The sequence below is a fragment of the Dasypus novemcinctus genome, chromosome 12, assembly GCF_030445035.2.
Source record: "Dasypus novemcinctus isolate mDasNov1 chromosome 12, mDasNov1.1.hap2, whole genome shotgun sequence".
NCBI lineage: Eukaryota > Metazoa > Chordata > Mammalia > Cingulata > Dasypodidae > Dasypus > Dasypus novemcinctus.
In genome coordinates, this window is record NC_080684.1 from 112,278,424 (window position 1) to 112,302,173 (window position 23,750).

A 23,750-nucleotide genomic window follows, 5' to 3' on the forward strand; every position below is an offset into this window, starting at 1 on the left:
CTAGGCCCTCTCCTGCCCCAACGCCCCCCACCCCAGTCCTCCTAGAGTGTCACCCCCAATCTGGAGCGGAAGAGAGGGCACGGAGCCCCCCTTGGCACAGTGACCCTCACAACCACTTCCAAGCCCATGTGCTGTCCATCCCTGCTTTCCAGGAGGGAAACCGAGGCTCAAAGCAGCGGCCACTGTTCCTCTGTGAGATGCCTACAGAGCAGGGCCAGGACCAGGTGGAGGGAAGAAGCTCTTTATTGTCTGCAGGTACACAGGTGGGGCTCCAGCAGCTGCCCCAGACCCATTTGTGTGGGGGCTCAGCCCTCCCCAGGGCCTCTTTGCCCCCGCCCTCCAAGGTCCTGCCCTGGAGGCTCCGGGGAGATCCGAGGAGTGGGGAGAATCAGGACGAGGGGTGCAAGTGGGTCAGTTGCCCCTTTTGCTGGAAGTAGAACTGGAAGCGAGACTGGGCGTACTCCTGGGAGGAGACCCCCCGCACAGGGTGAGGCGGCTCGGGCCGGCACCCGCCCCCAGCCTGACCCCGGCTGCTGGGGCCCATACCAGGGCTGCCCCCTGCTGCTGCCCTCCTCCCAACACACCCATTTTCTGGGGGGTATTTACCAGATAACCAAACTCGATGGTGGACATGGATGCCTGGAGGATGGACCAGAGACCCCAGAAGAAGTGCGATGCCAGGGCATACCTGGCAGGGGCGGGAGGAGCAGGGGCTCGAGAAGTCAGGCAGCATCCCGGAGCCCCAGCCCCGTCCCGTCTCTTCTGCCTTCAGCCCTCACTGCCAGCTGCAGTGCAGTCCTCCGGCTCTTCCCTGCACCTTCGTGCCAACGCCTCACCTGCTGCCGGTGAGGGTGACTGTCGCTCTCGCCTCAGCCCCCTCTGCCTGCACCCACCCCTTCCCCCTGGTCCCGGCTCCTCCCTCACCGGCTGATCTCCACCATCAAGTCCTCTTCCAGCTTCCTCTGCTCCTCTTGGGAGGGAGTCTCACCTTTCTTTACTTCTGCCAGGTAATGGCGAATGAAATGGAGCTGAGATCAACAGGTGAGAGTCAGGAATTGGGGAGACTGCAGAGCACGTCCCTGTAAACCCCCTTCTGCCCAGACTCCCCCTCCTCCTCCCTCACAGGCCTCTTCCTGCCCCCCACTCCAGCCACATACCTGTTGATCCCGGGTGGGGTAGTCTGCCGGCTGGGCCTTGTAGAAAGGCCACTCCTCATGAGTGTAATCATAAACCCACTCGCAAAAGTGGTTCCCAATGTCAAAACCCCTGGGGGGAAAGGTGGACACTCAGTCCCTAAGACCCCAAGCGGCTGGGGTGCAGAGATGAAGGGCACTGTGGGAATGAAACACGGTTGGGCCTAGAGACCACCCCACCCCTCACCTGTAGTTGTAACTGCTGTACTCGAAGTCCACCAGCATGAGACTGTCAGCACTCCCCGGCTCAGAGAGCAGCAAGATGTTCCCTGAGGGGCGGGGTGGGGCTTGGTCACCCCATGGCCTCTGGCCTCTGATGCACACAGCATCTCCCACCTGAGGAAGAACCCCCCAACTCCCTGGAAGCATGCTGAGCTTGAACTGCCATAACCTTGAAAGCTGGGCCCCAGAGCGCATCCTGGTTTTGCTTTGTTTTAGGTACCGGGAATGGGGATTGAGGAGCCCAGAATGTCATGTGTGGGAGGCCGACACTCAACCACTGAGTCCCATTGGCTTCCCTGAGTTGGTTTCATTTGTTTCTGTTCTTGGGGACTGAACCCAGGACCTCCCATGTGGGAAGCAGGCCCTCAACCACTTGAGCCACAGCCGCTATCTCATATCTTGTAGGGTTTTTTTTTGAGGTACTGGGGTTGGGGATTGAACTCAGGACCTCATATGTGGGAAGCCGACACTCAAACCACTGAGCCACATCAGCTCCCACATCTTGTTGTAAAAGAACCCATACCTGGATATTTCCCAGGACTTATACACAAAGCCTCTGGCACTCACCCACCTTTGTCCCTGAGCCCAACGTAATCTAAAGAGCAGCTGCCCTAGGCGTGGATACACTCAAGGAACTTCTCCCCTTCTCACTGTCTGTCAGGAGTCTGTTGGGAAGTAGCTGCACTGCTCTCACTTAAGTTCCCTCCCCTAATAAACGCTTAAGGGCTGACCACCTGGTGTTTAGTGCCTCTTAGGAATCTCAATGAGTACAGCTGTGGGGCAGTTTCCCAGATTTCTTCTTTTGCAGTGAGTCCTGCTGGTGGCTCAGCAGGATGCAACAGATGTAGCCAGCAGGATTCCAGACAAACGGGCTGGGAGACCCTGGGCTGGCCACTAGGTCTACGGAGGGCTCCGTACCAGTCCCTAGACAGCTGTGAGCCATCCTGGGAATGCAGTGATGCTCAAAAACTAGGCAGGTCACTCCTCCCTGCCGGGAGGGCCAAAGTTGCCCTCAGCCAGCAAGGGAGCAGAGTGGCTGAGGGAGAGGTGGATAGCCCCTGCTGTGGGCAGCACGAGGGGCGACTAAAGCATAGGTAGCAGCTGAGGCCTGGGTTCCTACGGTGGAGGAAGAGGTGCAGTTGGAGAGAGACAGGAAGACAACTGCCAGTAACTGCTATGGTGGGGAAGGTGGAAGGAGAGGGGTTGAGGCCAAACACAGTACACAGCCTGCCACGTGCAAAAGAGGTGTGCTACGAAGCCCCTAAAGTCAAGGCACAGGCTGGAATGACAGCTCACACTAAAGAACTCTTTAGTGTGAAAGTGAGTCCCACGAGTGGGTCAGGAAACCAGCTTGGAGGACGAGAAGGGGCAGCATCTCTCCACACTCGCCCTGTTATTCAGAAGGTAAAACAGGCTAGACCACCGGCAGCTCAGGGACCCTCTCCACCAGCGATTCACACCTATTCCCTTTGGGACTCTCCCCTGGCAGAGGAGACTGATGCTGTTTGTGCCAGAATCCTGCGGAGACTGGTGGCTGGGCTGGTCAGTCTGTGGGAACTGGAGCTGAGTGTCTTGTGGGGGAGTGAGGCTGAAAAGGTGCTAGCACGGGGCAGGGGCGGTGCTGGGCACTCGTACAGCTTGACTGACTGGATCGTGAGCGTCTGCCGAGATGCGTGGCCGCCAGAGGAGGACGTGCCAGAAGATGCAGCCACCCCTGCAGAACCACTGCAGGAGCACAAGCTCTGCGGAGAGCTAGTGATGTGCACGGCTGTGTGTGCCCCCTCCCTGTTCTGAGCCCTCTCGCCGAGTCCCTGTGAGATGTGGGACCAGCCTTGCTGAGACAGGACAGGCAGCGTTGGGGGTGCTAAAGGGGAGAGTGTGAAACACGGGAAAAGGACAACCACCTCCCTCCAAATCCAGGGCGAGGAGCTCCCGTGGCCAGGTGTGGCAGGCCCTGCTGAAAGCTGGGGCGAGAAGGAAAAAACGGACAAACCGCCCAATGCTGCTGCTGGAACACTGGAAGGGGCTGAGGCCAGAACACTAGAGGGTCTAGTGGTCCCAGTTGAGAACCAACTGCCTCCCACCCCTCTACGGGGGACACAGAGAATGGTGACCCTCACGCCCCTTCCTGGAAAGGGAGAGCCAAGGTTCCCCAAGATGTCCAAGGCCCCATGTGGAAGTGACTGTACAGTGGTTCCCCACAAAACCAACCAAAGGTGCTGGCCCTGGTAGCCAGGGAGCAGAAGGCACCCTCCTACGTGGCAATGTGTGTATTCACCAGTGGGGATGGGGCACATCCATCCCAATGGCAAAAGCTTGCCTCCTCCTTCAAACAGGGCCAACCCCTCCATCCCACAGGTGTGTGCGTAGCCCCTATACTTGAAAGTATCCTGGGACTAGACATTCTGCTATAGGAGAACTCTGCCTAGGGTAAGTCCTGAATGTGCTGCTGGGACATGCCGAGGGAGACCATCCCCCTACCGTGACCATGGAGAATGATTTTTATTAAACAGTATCCCCTGCTGGGATCAAAAGAAACATCCACAACTGTCTTGGAATTTTAAAAAGCACAAACTATCCGATTAGGCAAAGGGCCCTTTCAGCAGACCAGTTTGGCCTATACAGAAGCCAAGAGAATGTGCAAAATGACTGTAGATTATTGGGAATTGAACAGTGACTCCCCCGCCCCAATGCTACACCCAACATAGCTCAAGTGTTAGTAAGAGTAGCAACCTCTCTAGGACCTGCCATGCTGCCTTGGACTTGGCCAGTGTTTTCTGTAGCACACCAATACATAAACGCCACAGAACACGGCCCCGGACCTTCCAAGTGCTTCCCGAGGACACCCAAAGCCCTGCAGCCAGGAACCCGCCTGCCCTGGGCCACCTCCAGGACTGCATGTGGAACACTGTGGGTGACTTCAAGTCGACAGAAAGCCACACTCTGGCAGCACCTCCAGAAAAGAAAACAGGACCAGGAAGCACTGTCAGTTCCTAGGGCTGGTATGGTTGGGTGAGACTCACATTTTACCATCTGCCATAATGAATAAAATACAAGCATACCCAACCCACAGTTAGGGGTGCAGATGTCTGTGGGGCTACTGGGCTACTGGAGTGTGTTCATTCCTCATTTGGCACAATGCCTGTACCCCCATATAGGCTTAACAAAAAAGGGAGCTATAGAGAATTGGGAGCACAGGGAAGAGGAGGCCTTGGCCAAAGCAGAAACGTTAGTAGCCCAAGTACAGGCTCTGCACACTGGCCCACGGCGACTGCTGAGCTAGACAGCTCCATCACAGAGGATGGAATGGGGTGGGCCCATGGCAAAGGTGAGGATCCCCACAGAGTTTTTTAATTTTTTTTTTTTTTCTATCTGGTTGTATCATCATCTTTTTGGTGCTTTGTTTCACTGCATGGGGGCCTGTACCTCGCCGCTCCATGTAGGTCTGGAGCGCCTTTTTTCTTTTTTTTTATCGGGAAGTCCAGGGGATCAAACCCAGGTCCTCCATATGGTAAACAGGAGCTCAATTGCTTGAGCCACAGCAACTTCCCCCCATGGGGTTTTTTTTAGTGTTTTCATTGTCTTTATTATTTGTCCCATTGGGCTTTGGTCTCCTCTTCAGAGCTGCTGAGCAATGCCATACCGTCTTAGAAAAGCACTTCCTAGCTATGTGCTAAGCTTCACTACGGAGGCTGTCACAGGGAACACGGCAGCAGAAACAGAAACTGCACGTCCCATGAAGGGGTGGGTGGAAGGCTGTTGCAGGGCCTAGGTCTGCAGTCACCCTAAATGGCACATGGGTCAGTGGCGTAGCTACAGAGAGGAGACGCTGCTCATCTAGCACCATCGCACTGGATACAAGCCCTTCTGGGCCCATAGGGTACACCAAAGAATTATAAGTGGCCCTAAATTTGCCCCTAGAAAAGCCCCAATTGATAAGGGAGGGAGCAGGGACACCCCTGTAGAATGCTTGCTGTATGGAAGGCTCCTATTCAGGTCACACAACTGGCAACAGACACCGTGTGGATGGAGAAGGAAAGGGACACAGGAGCCCATGGGCTAAGAGCCACCTGGTTGGTTTACGAATGAGCCACACCTGGTCACCAGCTGTACTGATTGATGGGCAGTTATGAAAGGGTTAACAATATGGATTGCCCAGTGGGAAGCTGATAAGTAGCTTATAAATAGGTGTCTTGTTGGGGGCTGAACTATGAACATCTGGAACCATCTACGCAGCTGCCTGTCAGCCAGCCTCCTGCCTGGGGAGCAGAGAAGTAGGTATCTTAGCAAAGATCCAGGTCATGGAGATGACTGACGGGACACACAGGAAAGGAGGCCTGGGGTGTTCATGCAACATGGAGGCAGCCAGCACAAGCAGCTGGCCTGCCTGTCTCAAGGACCCTGAGAGCACCAGCCAGGAGCGCCCCACCTATAGCCACATGAGACCCAAATCTGTGGGGATGCCGGGCCGTGGAGCACGAGGCACTAACACTTTAGATGGTGGGCAGGTGGACTCCACGGGGCCTCTTCTGGGGTGCTGCGCTGACCTGGGTGGACACCACCAGGGGTCTCGTGCAAGTGTCCCCTGCAGATGAGCCACCCACGCACTGCTATTAAAGGCATGGAATGCCCAGTGCCATGTCTAGTGGCCAAGGGCCCCGTTTTACCAGCACAAAAGGAGGGGATACCACAGCAGTTGCATTTTTGCCTTCTGACTCACAAGGGGCCAGCTCAACGAAGTATAAACGGTCTGCTGAAAACAAGACCAAACTCCTCCCTGGGTGGACATCTCTAAAGGGTGGGGCGTGGTCCTACCTGAGGCCCTTGGACACTGTAATGACGTGTCCGCTGAGGTAGGAAGCCAGCCTGGGACGGGGTCCTGGCAGCGCCAGCCCTTGCACAAGCTGCGTGAGTGTGGGAACGGACAGAGGGGGCCTGGAGCCCTGCGTGCAGTTCCGAGATGGAATAACACCTCAACTCCTCTCCTGTCACCCCATATCTCCAGTGCCCAAGGGATGGATCGAGGTCCTCTTGCCATAAGCCCCACCCCCTAGAGCCAAGCCCAACACTCCTGGGAGAGAGAGGACCCTGAGGCAGCCGCAGTGGGCAGGTGCATGTCTGGCCTGGAAGGGCACCTGCACTGGGACACGCTCAGCAGGGGGGTGGCCCTGGGGTGAGGGATGAAAAGTAAGGCAAGCTGCAGCAGAGGAACCACAGCTGTTCTGTTAGTAGAAGGATGAGAGAACCCAGTGGGTGTTCCTAACAAGTTATCTTTTTTTTTTCCTTTGAGGTACTGGGGGCTGGGAAGCTGACATTCAACCACTGAGCCACATCGGTTCCCCCGAGCTGGGTTTTTTGTCTGTTTGCTTATTGTTTCTTTTTTTGTTTTTAGGAGGCACCGGGGACTGAGCCTGAGACTTCCTGTGTGGGAAGCAGGGGCTCAACTGCTTAAGCCACATCTGCTCCCTCCTCTTTTTGATGTGGGTAAAGACTCTAGAGTGCCTGTTTCCATACTCAAATGGTTACAGTGCCACTGAAAATGTTTGTTTAGGCTGGGCCCACATGGTGGGCAGCTGTTGGGTTTGCAGCCTCAAGCCTCTGAACAGCTATGGAAGCTCCCCCAGTGGGTCATCCACCCTGAGGTCACTGTTGGGAGGTCATCCAACGCTGGACTCAAGAGCAACAGAAGACAATGCCAGCTGTGAGCACTGCTGGCATCACAGAACACCTCAGGGTTTCAGCGAAGTGTCAGATAGAGATGCCACTGGGAAGGCATGTAAAGCCCCAAAGTATATCTTCAATCAGTGGGGGTGCTATACACAACTGTGGGATGGGTTGATTTGGCCAACTCCCATCACAGGGATACTATCCCAACCTGCCTCCCTGTGTGAGAAACAAAAAATACACAAAAGACCATGAACAAATTAATTCTAGATATCTGGGCTGTGTGTCTCCAGAAAACACTCCCATGCCACTGTTGTGACTAGCAGGAACTGGTTTGCTACCAACTGGAGCCAATACTCCATTAAAATTGCCGCAGTGACACCCAATGGGTGTGTGGCACCAACACATGGCTGTGGCTGCCCTGGGTAGATGGGAGATGCACTCTGGGATTTCCAACACAAGCCCAGTGTCCTTCAGTGAGCTATTTGGGGAGGGAGGTGGAGCAGGTCTACATTCTCTTGGTGGGGTGATTTAATCTGTTTCTGTTCCCTGAGGAGGTGACACTGACCTCATGCTCAAGATAAAACCCTTCCTAAAGTTTGTAACCATGACTCTCAGTCATATTGAGCACAGGTTCCCTACACTAAATCAGGAAACTACAGTTGGGCACAGGTGGTGCCACAAAGCCACATGGCCCTGGACAGGCAAGTCCAAGGGAAACGTGCCTCACTGAAAACTAAATACTGTGTACATTCCAGATAAAAAGGCCAAAGAAGTAAGTCCTTAACTCATTTGCAAAAGCAACTACAACTCATAAATCAAATGAGTGATGACTCATGGTGGTCTCAAGTAAAGGCCTGCTTCATAGGGGGGCGTAGCCCAAGGAACACACTGCCAAAAAGCCTTCTAGGTATTGGCAATTGGACTTATTCTATAGCTTATATGTTATTGCTGTGGGTTCTATATCCAATGCTCCTTAAAAACAGGAAAGAGTCCTGTGAACTCTTCCTCTACCCTGCCCATGGCCCAGTGACTCTTACAGAAGGGGCATGTGAAGTTATAAGACCTGAACAGGGAGACGGGTTATATGATACACCAGTATCTCCCACCTGACCGAGGACTCACCTCACCCCTGGCTCCCCCTCCTCAAACAGCCCTCCCCCTAATTCCCTGGAAGCATGCTGAGCTTTGGTTGCCATAACCTTGAACACTGCTTGCTTGAGCACATCTTGTTTTAAAAGAGCACATTCCCAGATGTTTCCTAGGACTTGCACGCAAGCCTCTGGCACTCAGCCACCTTTGTCCCTGAGCCCTACATAATCTAAAGAGCAGCTGCCCTAGGCATGGATACTCAAGGGAACTTCTCCCCTTCTTGCTGTTGTGAAGTAGCTGCAGTCCTCTCACTTAAGTTCCCTCCCCTAATAAATGCTTAAGGGCTGATCCCCTGGGGTTTAGTGTCTCTTTCTTAGGAATCTCAACAGGCCCAGCTATGGGGGTAGTTCAGGGCAGTGCCAGATGGGTCTCCCCCTATTTCTTCTTCCAGAGTGAGTCCTCCTGCTCAGCGAGGTGCAACTCTCCCCATCTTGGGTCAGGGTGGACCTCTGGCCCCCCACCTTGGGCCAGGGAGACTTAGATGCCTTCTCCTACCTTCCTGGATGTCGTTGTGGCAGAAGACCACTGGTGATGGGGTGGAGTCTAGCAACTTCCTGCGGGGAATAGGAGCCATGGGTCCTGACCAGGAGTGACTAGGGGTGGCTCAGAGCCCAGCCTGTGAGGCCCAACCAGGCACCAGGCACCTCCCCCTTGCCCTCACCCGCCTGCCCTCACCTGAGATTGCCCATCTCTTCCTTTAGGCTGTACATCTCCAGCAGGTTCACCTGTGGGAGGCCACTGGGGGGCAGGTCCTGGATCTGCTTTAAGTACCTGAAGCCCCAAGGAAAGGACACACCTACTGTTATCGTGCCACACTGTTCTGTCACCATCTGACATGTCTGACAGTGTGAGGAAGCCTGTCCTGTGGGACTCGTGACCCATCTGGCTGGAGGTGCGGCATAGCCACAGCCCCGGGTGGAAGGGGCAGCTCGAGGAACGCAGGAGCCCCAAGGAGGCACCTGACTCACCGTTCCATGGTCCCAAACAGCCAGTGGGGCTCTTTGGTGAAAGGCATCTCCATGCCGTGGAACTGGGCCATCTTCGTGGCAATGGCTGCTGAAAACACTGGCTCCCGCAGCTCTCGAGTTTTCAGGGTCCGGCTCTGCACCCAGGAACCTATCAGGGTGGTGAGGGGGCCGGGGCGGGAGGGGGCTGGGGCGGGAGGACCGGGGTGCGGGGGTGTCAGGGTCTGGGGGAGGAGGTGCGTCGGGCAGGTCAAGGCTGGGCTGTGCTCCTACTGGGATGTACTGTTCCAGCCGGCCCTCTGGAAAGACTCCGTAGAGTTGGGGCCCCAGGGACCGCTCCGCAAGGATGGCGAACATCACGCTTTCAAGGACCAAGGAGTCCACGCCCTGCAGGAAGATGGGCAGCAAGGGAGCAGAGGGTCTGGTCTGTCCTCTCACCACCTCTGGGCCTTCCTGTTGGAAGCTCCTAGCCCCCCCCCCCCCCGCCCCGTTTCAGTTCCCATCAGCACAATGGAGAGCTCCTCAAGCAGAAGGGAGCTGCGGCCCTCGGCCCTCCTCACCTGCAGGATGGCCCCGTACAGCCGAAGCAGCACCTCCCGGGGCTCCTCGCCGACGCTGGGCAGGTGGTCCGGGAGCGAGCAGCGGAAGAGCAGGTTACTGAGGCCCCCGCTGCAGACCCACAGGGCGCTCAGCCGGCCGCCGGCCCCGCCCCCGGCCCCGCCCACGCCCGGAGACCCCGGCCCGCCCCGGCTCGGGTGCTCAGTGCCTGCCTAAACGTCTGGCCCGCGCGCAGCGGGGCTGACCCCTGACCGCCCACCTCACGGGGTTAACCCTCAGCTCCTCGGGCCGCACTAGCCGCCAGGCCCCGCCCAGGTGCTCCCGGCACCACTGGAAGGCTCGGCGCTCCGCGTCACGCGACAACACCGAGGTGCGGCGCCGGCTCGACGCCGCGTCCGGGCACTTAGACGGCCCCAGAAGGTCCCTGGCCGGGAGGCCCCCAACAGCGCCACCTCCGGCCACAGCTGCGCCCTCCGCCGCCATTGCGCGGGCTCGGCCAAGCCCCAACGCCTTGTCTCACTCGGTCCCTTTCGTGCGAGCTCGGCTCCTTCCGGCCGCGCTCGGCTCTGCTTCCGGCCGGCCTGCGCTTCTCAGGTCCTTCTCGGGTCTCTTCGGCACTTTCGGCTTTTTCCGGCGCCATTCGGCTCTGTCCGTAACTCTAGTCCGAGTGCTCTTTCCAAAGGCCAAGTTCAGCGCGTCTCCGCGGAGCCCCGTCCGCAGGGCGTGGCCGCCTGAAAGGCCGCTGTTTGGACGATTGCCCGGAACTGAGCAAACGGCGTGGGCCAATCAGGACTGTCGTGAGCGGTTGGGCGCGCAGCGGGCCAGGAGGCGTTACGTCATCTCTCTGCGCGAGAACGGGCCAGTCTGCAGGCGCCTGAAAGCAGAGAGACTGGTGGGGAAGTCGGTCGGTGCCGGTGACAGGAGACGCCCTCGCCAGGGTCGAAGGTCGGCGCGTTTGGCTCCAGGAGCTGTCGGGCCATGAAGAAAGCGGCTAAGAAGGTGTGACTGAGGCTTGAGTATGTGGCACACGGAAGAGAGGGAAAGTGTCTACACACACATCCATAGGGGAGAATGGGGCAGATAGTAGGAGCGCATTAGACATTTGTACAATGAGTGAATGAAAGATTGGGATCCAAAGATTGGATGGCTGCTTTGGACAATTCCAGTGACTTCAGGTTCCATTTATTCCTAATGACCACCGAGCCTCCCTTGTCAGTAGAAACGCCGCTCTGAATGGTACTTGAAATTAGGGGGATGACATTACCTTAGGTTGGGAGAAGTTGTCAGTTGTCTTCATGCCCCGGTCTACTCCCCCGTATTACCCCCAGACCTAGACCTAGAGTCAAATTCCAGCATGCCCCAGAGCCAAGAGAAGCCTGAAACACGGGAGCAGGTGCCTCTTGGACTGTATCATGTCCTTTTGGCTCACCTCTGCCGTTCTGTGGTTGCTCAGACTCACTTCACATCAACAGCTCCCCACCGCCATGCGTGCTTGGTGCGTTTCTGCTTTCTGCCCCAGGCTGTAGTGGCAGCCAGGATGGTTTGACCCACAGAAATCTGTGGCAGTGTCAGATGTAGTGCTCTTAGGGGTGAAATAGATGGGCAGCGAACTAGGGTGTTGTTTAACTTGCATAACCAGAAAAAAATCCAGAATTAGTGTGCAAAAGGCTGACATCAGTTGTTGCAGTGGAAAATCATGATCCCTTACTCTAAATTTAAATCTGAGCAGTTCTCAGATCCAGTGCCCATTGATTGAAAGGGGGTCCTGATTGTGGGTGCCACCACAAGTATATACAAAAAATATTCCTCCAAACTTTACTGAAAGGGACCTAGAGACATTTAACAAGCTAACTGTAAGTTGTGGGGAAGGGAATATCCAGACCTCCCAAGGGCTATTAGATAAAGAGTCTGATGCTCATAGCAGAATACCTGAAATATCATGATTCTCTGGGTAGAATGGCGGCTTATGGAGGTCAGATGACAAAATCCTGTTCCAAGTCCTGTGGTTATTTGTCTGATCCCCAATGCATATTTGGGTATGGTTACACCAGACAGCTGGCAGAGCCTACATGCTGATGCCTGACTTGTGGAGTAAGAACCATTGTGATAGGCAGGGCGAATGGAAGCCCCTGAAACTCCCAGAGGAGTCTGTTTCCAGGCTAGAATCCTATAACTACAATTACAAGGCTTTTCCTGGCAGGCCTCATAGGAGGAAACTGCCCTCCCAATGCCAGACCTTATGCCCAACCAGCGTCCTGTAGTCTCCTGGAGGGAGTTGCAAAGACTCAGCTCACCACCTTCAACCCTCAGGCAGCCAAGCTCTTGCATAACTACACCCTCAGGTCTATTCCATATACAGCACCCCACCCCCACCCTGGACAAGGCAGGGGCTTTTTGTTTGGGCTTCTTGGCAGTGGATTTGCCATCTGCATTGGGTGTCATCTAATCCTCACTGGATGCCATTCTTTAGGGGTCTGTGGGGAGACTGTGCCTTTCTCTTTTGCTTCTCGCCTGTGCTGTCACAGTGAGTGAATAAAGACTCCATTGTTACCTCCAGTTTGGTTCGTTGTCTTAATCGATCACCTTGTCCCCTGGCAGCTCATCACTCCCCACAGGTTGTGTAACCCTCAAAGACTTAAAATGGTGTCCCATCACATCTCCTTCCATTTACCTGAATGGTCCCTGCAAAAACCAGGTGGGCTAAAGTGAATGTTGGGGGACCACCACAAACAGCCAGTACTATGCCCAGTAACAGCAACTGTACCAGGTTTGGGGTCTTTACTGGAACTGATTAATGCAGCTCTGGCACTTGATAATGAAATTACTGATAGGAACATTCTTTCCAATTCCCAGTAGTAAAAAGGATCAGAAGTAGTTCACATTTATATGAGAAGGACAGCCATACACATTCATTGTTTTGCTTCAAGCCTGTTTTAATTCCTTTACTCCCTGTTGCATTATAATCCTTATGGGCCTTAATCATCCAGACATTCCACAGAATGTTGATGATGTCAAGCTAATGGGACATGGAGAAGAGGAAGTGACAGGCTTTTGATGCCTTGGTAGCACAATGCATGTCAAAGGGTGAGAGAAAATCCCAAAAGTTTGGGACCTGCCCTATTAGTGTTGTTTTTAGGGGTGCAGTGTTCTAGGACATACCAAGATTTCACTTCTAAGGCAAGGAAAGTTACGGCATTTTGCATTCTCTTTCACTCAGAAGAGACAGAGCACATGATGGGCCTCTAGATTTTGGAGTTGGCATATACTGATCCATTTATCAGTTACCACTCATTTATCAGTTGACTTGGAAGACTGCCAGTTTTGAGTGGGGCCAGAGCAAAAGAGGGTTCTGCTGAAGATCTGGATTGGGGGGCAGGCTTCCCTATCACTTGAGCCTTGTAACCTCCAAGATTCTGGAGCAAAACCATGCCTTCTGCAGCAGAGAATATTCACCAGCTGAAGGCAGTTTCTGGCATGCTAGTAGACCCAGGTCAAGATCAATGCCTGATTAGGTGACATCAAATGACCATGCAACCAACTCTTCCTGTCCTAAGCTATATTGTCAGATTCTCCAAGTCAATAGGTCAGGTGGGCTCAGGAGCAATTCATTGTGCAAAGAGAGTGGTGCATGTGGGATTGACCCTAAGCGTGTCCAGAGGCCACCAGTAAGTTATGGGGAGAGGTGACTGAGACCCCATATCTTCTACCTTGTTGTGCACATGCCTCTCAGCACGCAGAGGAAAACAAATTTGAGGTCTTGTTGATGATGGGTCTGCTTGACATGTATGTAGATGCAAGCTGAAAATGAACTGCTGCTGTACTATAGTCCCTTTCAGGAGAGGCCCAAGGAACAGTAATGACAAGAAGATTGTGGGAAGATGGTAGAATCGGAAGCTTCAGGAATCATACTATTGAACTGTCTGAATCAACTATTTTGAAACTGAAGTCTAGTGAAACACTGAGCAGCATCCAGGGAAGAGATGAGGGAAGAGACTGGTATTATAGTAAAAACCAAAAAGTTCCATGCTCCATGCAGTGGCTACAATCCCCCAACCGCATGTCAAGCAGCCAGGGGCCTGCAGTCTGGGCTTCTGGTATAGCTTGCTGGTGCCGAAGTGGGCAATAAGGCCTCCAAAATCATGGAGTGAGTGGTCTGTTCCCTGATCACTGCTTTTGATCACCTACTGTAGATCACTGGAGGGGTGAGGGGTGGGGTGGGGAGGTGCAGCTCTCAGGGAGGCTCTTGTCCTAATCCCACTCAGGCAAATCAGCAGAGGAGTCTTAAAGAGGCAGATTCTATTTTTTCTCTCTTTTCTCTTTCCATTCATCGTTTGGGTGCAAAAATATTTTGGAAAAGTCAGAATTTGAGGGCTCCAGCCCTCAACTGCAACAACAAAAACAAAAACTAGTAAGCCCAGAAATGTGGGAGAAATAGATTTCCAGAGTTATAACAGCATAATTCTCAGAATGCCCAGTTCTCAACAAAGAATTAAAAAACACAAAAAGAAACAGAAATGTATGACCCATTCACAGGAAAAAACCAAAACCAAAACCAAAAACCAGACAAACAACAAAACTTGCCAGACATCCCTGAGGAAGCTCATACATTGAAACTATTAGTTAAGGACTAATAATCAACTGTCTTAAATATGTCCAATGATCTAAAGGAATCCATAGACAAAGAACTAAAGGAAATTAGGAAAATGCTGTCTGAATGAAATAGAGATAGAGATTATAAAAGGAACCAATCAAATTTTAGAGCTGCAAAGTAACAGTAATTAAAATGAAAAAATTAGCTTCAAAAGCAGACTTGAAAAGAAAGAATCAGCAAACTTGAGGTAAGACAATTGAAATTATCCAGTGTGAAGAGCAGGAAGAAAAAAAGGAACAGAGCCTGAGGGACCTGAGGGAAACCATCAAGCATACCAACACATGCATCACTGGACTTCCAGAAGGACAAGAGAGTAAGAAAGGGGCAGAAAAAGGGTATTTAAAGAAATGTCCAAAACTCCAAAATTGATGAAAAACATGAATATACACATCCAGGAAACTCAACAAACTCCAGGCAAGATCGACTCTTAAGAGATCAACACAAGACACATCACAGCAAACTGTCAAAATACAAAAAGACCAAGAGGGGATTTTGAAAAGAGCACGAGAGAAGCGACTTGTCACAATCAAGGGATTCTCAATAAGAAAAACAGTGGATTTCTGATTAGAAACCATGGAGACCAGAAGACAGTGTGATATATATTCAATGTCCTTAAAGATAAAAAATTGTCATACAAGAATTCTATATATGGCAAAATTATCTTCAAAAATGGATAGGGAAGTGGATGTGGCTCAAGCAATTGGGCTCCCTTCTACCATATGGGAAGTGTCAGGTTTGATTCCTGGGGCCTCCTAGTGAAGGCAAGTGGGCCCATGTGGAAAGCTGGACCCCATGGAGGGCTGGCCCACATGGAGAGCTGGCCCGCATGGAGAACTGGTGCAAAAAGATAACACAACAAAAAAGAGACAGAGGAAAAAGACAACGAGTGCGGCTGGGGCGGCTTGCACCCCGACGCTGACGGGGGGGTTTGGAGGGGTCAGCTGGCTGCAAAGGCGTCTGAGGCTGCGGCAGACAGCCTCAGAGGGGCTCTCAGGCGTGGAGGACGCGCGGCGAGGGAAGAAAGAATGCCGCGGAGACCAGGTCTGGTACGCAAGTCCGGTTTATTGCGGAAGGGGACATAGCTTTATAGGGTTAGGGACTGCGTGGAGGGATTTGATAGGTGCGGGCGGGTACTGCTTCCTGATAGGTGATTGTAAGCGGTTGCTAGGCAGAGGGCTGGCGGAGAGGTTTGGAATAGGGGAGGGGAAAGGGGGAGTGAGAGCTGGCCGGATGTTGGGCTAGGCGGGAGATAAAAAGGGGGAGGGCAGCACCGGCCAGCCGTTAGCAGCAAAGGCCTAGTCAGGCGTGGTCACCTTATCTAGGCCCAGTGGGCAGAGGCGGTATCACTTCTTGCCGCACCGTTTGCTACTGTGGCAAGCCGGGCGCCCTTCCTCCCACAAACGAGAGACACAACAAACCAGTGAGCTGAGGTGGCACAAGCGATTTAGTGCCTCTTTCCTATGTTAGAAGGACCCAGGATCAGTTCCTGGTGCCTCTTAAAGAGAAGATGAGAAGACAGGCAGACACAGAAGAATGTGCAGCAAATGGACACAGAAACCAGGCAGTGTAAGCGGCAGGGGGTGGCATAAATAAAAATTTTTAAAAATCATTTTTAAAAAAAGGAAAAATTAAGACATTTACAGATAAACACTGAAAGAGTTCATTGCCAGAAAACCTGCCCTATAAGAAATGCTAAATGCAACTTGAAGTTGTAAGAGAAATAAAGAATGTTGGTAAAGATAACTACATAGGGAAACGTAAAATCCTGTATTTTTGTATTTTTGGTTTATAACCACTCTTTTTTTCTCTCATATGACTTAGGCAAATGTGTATAGTAACATTTAAAATCTATGTTAATGGGTATACAGTGTATAAAAATGTACTGGGAGATAATAACAATATAAAGGGGTAGAGATGGAGCTATATAGAAGTAGAGTCTGTATACTTCTGAAACTTGGTTGGTGGTAGTCTAACTAGGTTGTTATTTGTTTAAAATGCTGTAGCAATTTGATATTATTGATGAATTCCAAAAAGAAATATTGGATTATGTTTGTAATCTGATCTGTACCTGGGCATGATTGAGTTATGATTAGGGCGTGTCCACCAAGGGGTGGGGACTCAGATAAAAGGCATGGTGAAGAACAGAGGTGAGGGTTTCTGATGTTGGAAGTTTGATGTTGGAATTTGGTGCTGAAGTCTTAAGCTGGAGCCCGGGGGAAAGAGACAGAGCCATTCACCTGATAGTCTACAGCTGACCTTGTTGGAGAGAGGCAAAGCCTAGAGAGCCTCATAGTCTACAGCTGACCTTGTGGAGGAAACAGAGGAGCTGAGCCCAGAGGAACCCAGGAAGCCTGAATCCTGGCAGACGTCAGCAGCCATCTTGCTCCAACACGTGGAAATAGACTTTGGTGAGGGAAGTAACTTATGCTTTATGGCCTGGTATCAGTAAGCTCCTACCCCAAATAAACACCCTTTATAATGCCCAGCAGATTTCTGGTATTTTGTATCAGCACCCCTTTGGCTAATACAGACGCTAATGATAATTACAAAGGTAACCATTAAGAAAGTAACTAAAAAATATGAGGAAAGGAAAGAAAAAAGGAATCAAATGGTACACTATAAAAAAGTAAGTAAATACAAAAAAGAAAAGGCAGTAACAGAATGTGGTAGTTTGGAATTATGTTCCCCAGAAAAAACATGCTCTGAATCTTAATTCATTCCTGTGAGGACGAACCCATTATAAATAGGATCTTTAGAAGATGTTATTTTTAGTTTCTGTGTGGCCAACTGAATTAGGATGGGTCTTAATCCTATTCCTGGAGCCTTTATAAAGACCACAAGGAAAAAGCCATAGAGAGAGAAGCTGGAAGTCAACAGAACCTACAAGAGAGAGAAGATGCCATTACAGTTTTCAGTGTGAGTCTTCTATATCCTTGGTTAAACTTATTCCTATATATTTTATTCTTTTAGATGCTATTGTGAATGGACTTCTTTACTTAACCTCCTCTTCAGATTGTTCATTGCTAGTGTATAGAAACACAATTGATTTTTGCATGTTGATCTTATACCTTACCATTTTGCTGAATTTGTTTATTAGCTTTAGTAGTTTTCTTCTGGATTCCTTTGGATTTTCTATGTATATGATCGTGTCATCTATAAATAGGAGAGTTTTACTTCTTCCTTCAAATTTTGATATGCTTTATTTTTCTTGCCTACTAGATCTGGCTAGAGCTTTTAGTACAATATTGGATAGCAGTGGTGAAAGCAGGTATTCTTATCTTGTTCCCGATTTTAAGGGGAATGTTTTCAGACTTTAACCATTGAGTATGATATTAGCTACATTTTAAAAAAAATTATAAATAGCCAATATCATGGTGAGAAAGTTTCCTTCTATTCCTGGTTTTCTGAGTATTCATCAAATAAGGATGCTGGATTTTTTCAAATGCCTTTCCCACATCTATTGAGATAATTCATTTTTCTCCCCTTTGTTCTATTTATGTAGTGTATTACATTAAATTTTTTCATATATGGCAAGTTGGTTTAGTTAGATCTAGTTGGCTTATAGTGTTGTTCAAGTTCTCTATTTTCTTGTTGATCTTCTGTCTAGATGTTCTAGCCATTATTTAAAGTGGTGTATTGTAGTCTCCAATTATTTCTCCGTTCAATTCTGTCAGTGTTTGCAGTTGTTATATCTTCTTGTTGAATTAGCACTTTTATCAATGTAAATGTCCCTTCTTTGTCTCTTGTAACAGTTTTTGACTTAAAGCCTATTTTTCTGATATTAATATAGCCACCCCAGCTGTCTTTTTTTTTTTTTTTTACCATTTGCACAGAATATTTTTCCATCCTTTCACTTTCAAACTGTTTGTCTTTGGATCTAAGATGAGGCCTTTATAAAGAGAACACATGGTTCGTGTATTAACCAAAGGGGTGCTTATGCAAAGTACCAGAAATCTGTTGGCTTTTATAAAGGGTGTTTATTTGGGAAAGAAACTTACAGTCACAGGGCCAAAAAGTATAAATTATTTTCCTCACCAAAGTCTGTTGCCACATGTTAGAGGAAGATGGCTGCTGTTCCCTGCGAGGGCTGAGCCTTCCTTTTCCTCCTAAGGCTCCATGGTCCCAGCGCCTTTCAGTCTCAGCTATAGTTTAGCATAAGGCCTGTCTCTCTTCCTGGAGCTCATTTCTTTCTGGGCTTTCTCAGCTGTTGAGGGTGCTGGTCTCTTCAGCTGCATACTGTCAAGTGATTGGCTTGACTCTCCCTGGTATTCCAGCATCCAAAACTCAACTCTCTGTGTTCCCCTCTGTGTAGTTACTTCCCTGTCTTTGATTGAATGCCTGTACGCCAGCTGTTGGCAGGGCTCAAACCAAGTTCCCCTAATGTCATGGCCAAATAAAAACCCTAATCTTGATTTAATAAAGTGAAAGTGAAATCTCTGAGTCTAATACAATCTAATATGCCCAGAGGAACAGACCTGTTTACAAACACAGTCCAGTAAGTTTGGAATTCATAAATAATACCAAACTGCCACAGTTGGTGAACAGCATAACCCTACAGTAACAGTAACCTCCCAAAAGAGACTCCCCCTTTGCAAATAGAACCAAATGGGGACTATGGTAGGGGCAGGAGAATTCTCAGAGGCCAAAGACAATAAGAAGATGATAGGATCTCAGGATCCCATCCTGCAGCAGCTGAAGCAAAGGCTCCAACACCAAAACTTGACTTACTAGCCTTAAATTTTCCTCTTTACCTGGCAATTCAGAATACCTGGGGGAGCTGATGTGGTTCAGTGGTTGAGCACCTGCTTTCCACATGGGAGTCCCAGGTTCAGTCCCTGGTGCCTCCTAAAAACAAAACAAAACAAAACAAAACAAAACAACAAGCAAACAAACAAAAAACCAAGTCAGGGAAGCCAGTGTGGCTCAGAGGTTGAGCACTGGCTTCCAACACATGAGGTCTAGGATTCAATCCCCAGCCCTGGTACCTCAAAAACAACAACAGGGAAGCAGCTGTGGCTCAATTGATTGAGTGTCCGCCTACCAAACAGGAGGTCCAGGGTTCGGTACCCAGGGCCTTCCGACCCGTGTGGTGAGTTGGCCCACGTGCAGTGCTGCCGTGCACAAGGAGTGCTCTGCCATGCAGGGGAGGCCCACGCGCAAGGAGTGTGCCCCATAAGGAGAGCCACCCTGCACAGAAAAAGCACAGCCAGCCCAGGAGTGGCATCACACACATGGAGAGCTGATGCAGCAACAACAAAAAAGCGACACACTTTCCCAGTCTCACATGACAAGGATGCAAGCAGACATAGAAGAACACATAGCGAATGGACACAAAGAGCAGACAGCGGGGGGGGGGGGGGGGGGGGGGCACGGAAGGGGAGAGAAATAAAATAAACCTTTAAAAACAACAAAAAACAACAGCAAAACAACCGGGTGAACCTTTAAAAACAACAAAAAACAACAGCAAAACAACCGGGTGAACTTGTTTTGGATAGTAGGATATCTGATGTTGTTAAGATATATGTCTACAGAGAAAAGGATAATGAAGAGTTGAGAATTAGTTGTCCCATGTCTGCAGAGGATGAGCAGACAGACTGCAGCTCTCCCCAGCAGTTCAGTATGAGTTCAAGTCCCTCAAGTGCAGCTGAGCTTCCTGCACTAAGCACAGCTCAAGAAAAGGATCTAATAGAGGATTCCTCTCATCAGAAGAATGTTCTCAAACAATGACTCTACCAGTTTCTTCCCCAAGTTCTATAAAGCCTTCAAGGACCAATACTGCTCCACTATGTAATAGTAATCTAAATGCAGCGTACCTATTGCCCTGCAGGGACCCTGAAAGCAGAGCTGTGCTGAAGTGTGCCAGAAGCCCTCTAAAAGCCAGTTTCTGTTCTTGTACAGCCACTGTGGGAACCTCACTTCAATGTCATGTCTCCCACTGGAAAGTGGAGTTCCTAAGAAGTTCATTGAGAAACCACATGAGAGGCCAGAAGCAAGGGCTAGTAAGGATTATTCTGGCATCCAAAGCAATACCGTTCCCAGCGGAGCAGCTGGAAAAATTTTAGAATAGAGATAGCAGTTTGGCCATAGGGCTACACCTCAGGGAATGACTCACTGTAAAGACAGAGCAGTATGTGCCACGCAGAGCACCAAAATAACCAAACCACAACAGCAAAAAACTGTTAAAAAGCCTTTCTCTTCCCAATTAAACTTGAGCTGGGCTGTACTGAACTGTTTTTGAGGAAGGGGATAGTTAGAAAGGAAATGGGAGAAAATCATTATGGATTTTGGAGTTGTGAGCAGTATAATCCCAGAATTCATCTCTAAAGTGTTTTTAAAATTCCAGAGGATTCCAATATCTGTGTGTTTTGAATTTTTTTTGCAGAGTTTTCTGCCTTGAATCAATTTTGAGAGTTCAGATTTAGCTGGGAAAAATATATATTACACATCCTTCAGTATAGGAGATGAGGGAGTGAGAATAAATATTTTTTAAAGAGGTATTTCTGTGAAATTATAAATTACTTTTTAAAAAATCTATGTAAACCTTGGCATGGAGAATACCCTGTCTGCCTGTTATGGCCTTGGCTGCAAGGCAGCCCGTTGACTGGGTGCCGCTGTGGGCTCTGAGTGTGAGCAAGAGTGGCTGCAGCCAGCTCTGTCGTCATGTGAGAAGGTAATGCTTGAGTAGAATTTTTTTTCCAGTTTGAAATTTAGTTTGTCTTTTCGACCTTACAAATATTTCATTAAAAAAGCTGTTAAGCTCTGATTTTACTTGGATATGGAACTACAAGTTGGCTAGATACTTGAGGAAAGAGTGAGGGTTATACCAAAAAAAAAAAAAAAAAAAGGAAAATTTGGTCTTAGACCTAAGTGGATAGATTAAACGTATTTAAGAGATTTAAACTGCCCTGTGATTCCCCCCACCCCTATAATGGGAAACATATTTTTGCATTTTACTTCATTTGTTATTCTCTGTGCTTCAACTGCCCACCCTCAAAAGTAAAATTACCAACCACCTACAGAATTGCACATTTCTAACTGCTTTGACTGTCTGTCATGTCAGATAACAGCTGTTCTAAACTCCTGAGTTGAATGTTATTGAAGAATTTTCTTCTTGTGTTCATGTACTTAGAACTCTAGATCTGAGATTGGTAGGGCAATGTAACCCTACAGTGTGGGAGGAAGGGCGCCCGGCTTGCCACAGTAGCAAACGGTGCAGCAAGAAGTGATACCGCCTCTGCCCACTGGGCCTAGATAAGGTGACCACGCCTGACTAGGCCTTTGCTGCTAACGGCTGGCCGGCGCTGCCCTCCCCCTTTTTATCTCCCGCCTAGCCCAACATCCGGCCAGCTCTCACTCCCCCTTTCCCCTCCCCTATTCCAAACCTCTCAGCCAGCCCTCTGCCTAGCAACCGCTTATAATCACCTATCAGGAAGCAGTACCCGCCCGCACCTATCAAATCCCTCCACGCAGTCCCTAACCCTATAAAGCTATGTCCCCTTCCGCAATAAACCGGACTTGCGTACCAGACCTGGTCTCCGCGGCATTCTTTCTTCCCTCGCCGCGCGTCCTCCACGCCTGAGAGCCCCTCTGAGGCTGTCTGCCGCAGCCTCAGACGCCTTTGCAGCCAGCTGACCCCTCCAAACCCCCCCGTCAGCGTCGGGGTGCAAGCCGCCCCAGCCGCACTACAGTAATTTATTTGTATTAGTTTTAAAAATGAAACCTCATAACTGACATTTAAAGTAGTAAATAGTGTAGTAGTGGAAAATTTTTCTAAAAAAGGTTTAATTTGGGGGCCGCTTTTTCTATTTACAGTGTATTTATCACCTTCTTTACCTTCACTTCTCCAAATTCACTGATAAACAAGTCATGAGATTTTTTTTCAGCTAAGATGAAAAAGATGGTTGGAGAAAATTAAAGCATAATTTCTCAACGAATAAAATTGTGGCTTTCTTATATTAAGGCAAGTTACATGCTGGTATTTAGAAAATGGCTAAAATATTTAAAAACATGTTGAATTAATCTGTTTTAAGTCAGAGTTCTATGTAAGGTGGAATTTTTCCTTTGGGTGGATAGTTTGTAATAGTAATAATCGTCCCTTAAAATTAGTGAATTTTTTATGTACAAATTGAAACTATAAACACTGGAAAGTACCATTATGGCATAGAATAGACAGCTTTTTTAAAAAGGTCATTGCTTTTAATTAATTAATTAATTAATTTGTTTTATTCATTTCTCTCCCCCCCAGTTGTCTGCTCTCTGTGTCCATTTGCTGTGTGTTCTTCTGTGTCTGCTTGCATTCTTGTCAGCCGCACTGGGAATCTATTTCTCTTTTTGTTGCATCACTTGCTGCATCAGCTCTCCTTGTGTGTGGTGCCACTCCTTGGCAGGCTGCACTTTTTTCACAGGGGGCGGCTCTCCTTGAGGGGCGCACTCCTTGGGTGTGGGCCTCCCCTACACGGGGGACAACTTGAGTGCATCAGCACTGTGTGTGGGCCAGCTCACCACACGGTCAGGAGGCCCTGGGTTTGAACCCTGGACCTCCTGTGTGGTAAGTGGATACTCTTATTAGTTGAGCCAAATTCACTTCCCTAGAATAGGCATCTTAGTTATATATTAAAATGAATGTAAATGGAGGTTTAAAATTACATTACTGGGAATGGATATGGCTCAAGTGATTGATTGCCTGCTTCCCACATTGGCAGTCCCAGGTTTGGTTCCTTATGCCTCCTGAAAAAACACCAAAAATAAAACAATAAAAAACATTAAAAATTTTACATTACTGTGAAACTCATCTTCCAACACTAACTTAGGCTTTGGAGATTTGCATCAGGAAGTAACAGTAAAGAGTTTGAAAACACTGCACATTACTTTTCTGTACAAACCAGATTATTATTTCTTCGTAATTTATTCAGCTTGGCAATTGTTTTTTATTTGATGGATTGACAACAAGATATAATGTATTTAAGTAGCTTGAAGCTATTAATTTCTATACACTTTATAAAAATCATCTACTCGTGTATTGGAGATGGTATTTAGGTATCTAGGTTCTTGGCTTCCTCACGAGAAAGAATTCAAAGATGAGCCATAAATCAATTAGACAAGCAGAGAATTTGTTGGGGGTAAAATGAGCAACAGAAAGTTCAGTTTTCAGAGTTAAAGGCGGGCATTTTCGAATTTCTGCCCTGGAGTCCCCTGTTTTATGGGGGTACAGGACTCCAGGATCTGCAGTGATTGGCAAATGCGAGACAAAGCAGGGAAAGTCTATTGGGTGATTTGATTCTCTTTGGAGGTTAGGGGCTACCATCATGGTGATTGGGTTCTGGCTGCTGCCCATGAGCTCTGCAG

General features: G+C 49.4%; 1 protein-coding gene across 7 annotated transcripts; it reads right to left on the bottom strand.

Annotated features, from left to right (window-relative positions):
• Positions 1 to 225: 225 nt before the first annotated feature.
• On the bottom strand, positions 226 to 10,515 carry CHKB (choline kinase beta). Of its 7 annotated transcripts, none has more exons than XM_012529749.3 (11): positions 10,014 to 10,515; positions 9,757 to 9,865; positions 9,470 to 9,583; positions 9,200 to 9,333; positions 8,907 to 9,002; positions 8,727 to 8,785; positions 1,381 to 1,462; positions 1,158 to 1,266; positions 925 to 1,028; positions 607 to 639; positions 226 to 463 (listed from the first exon to the last, which is right to left on the bottom strand). In XM_012529749.3, exons 1-11 carry the CDS (start codon positions 10,235 to 10,237, stop codon positions 412 to 414), a joined length of 1,116 nt encoding a protein of 371 aa, XP_012385203.1. In that variant the 5' UTR covers positions 10,238 to 10,515; the 3' UTR covers positions 226 to 411. The 7 variants fall into 7 exon arrangements, with proteins under 7 accessions (XP_012385203.1, XP_004470401.1, XP_004470399.1 ...); XM_004470344.5 differs by having other exon boundaries at positions 607 to 688; positions 10,014 to 10,472; XM_004470342.4 differs by having other exon boundaries at positions 226 to 688; positions 10,014 to 10,475.
• Positions 10,516 to 23,750: the final 13,235 nt, after the last annotated feature.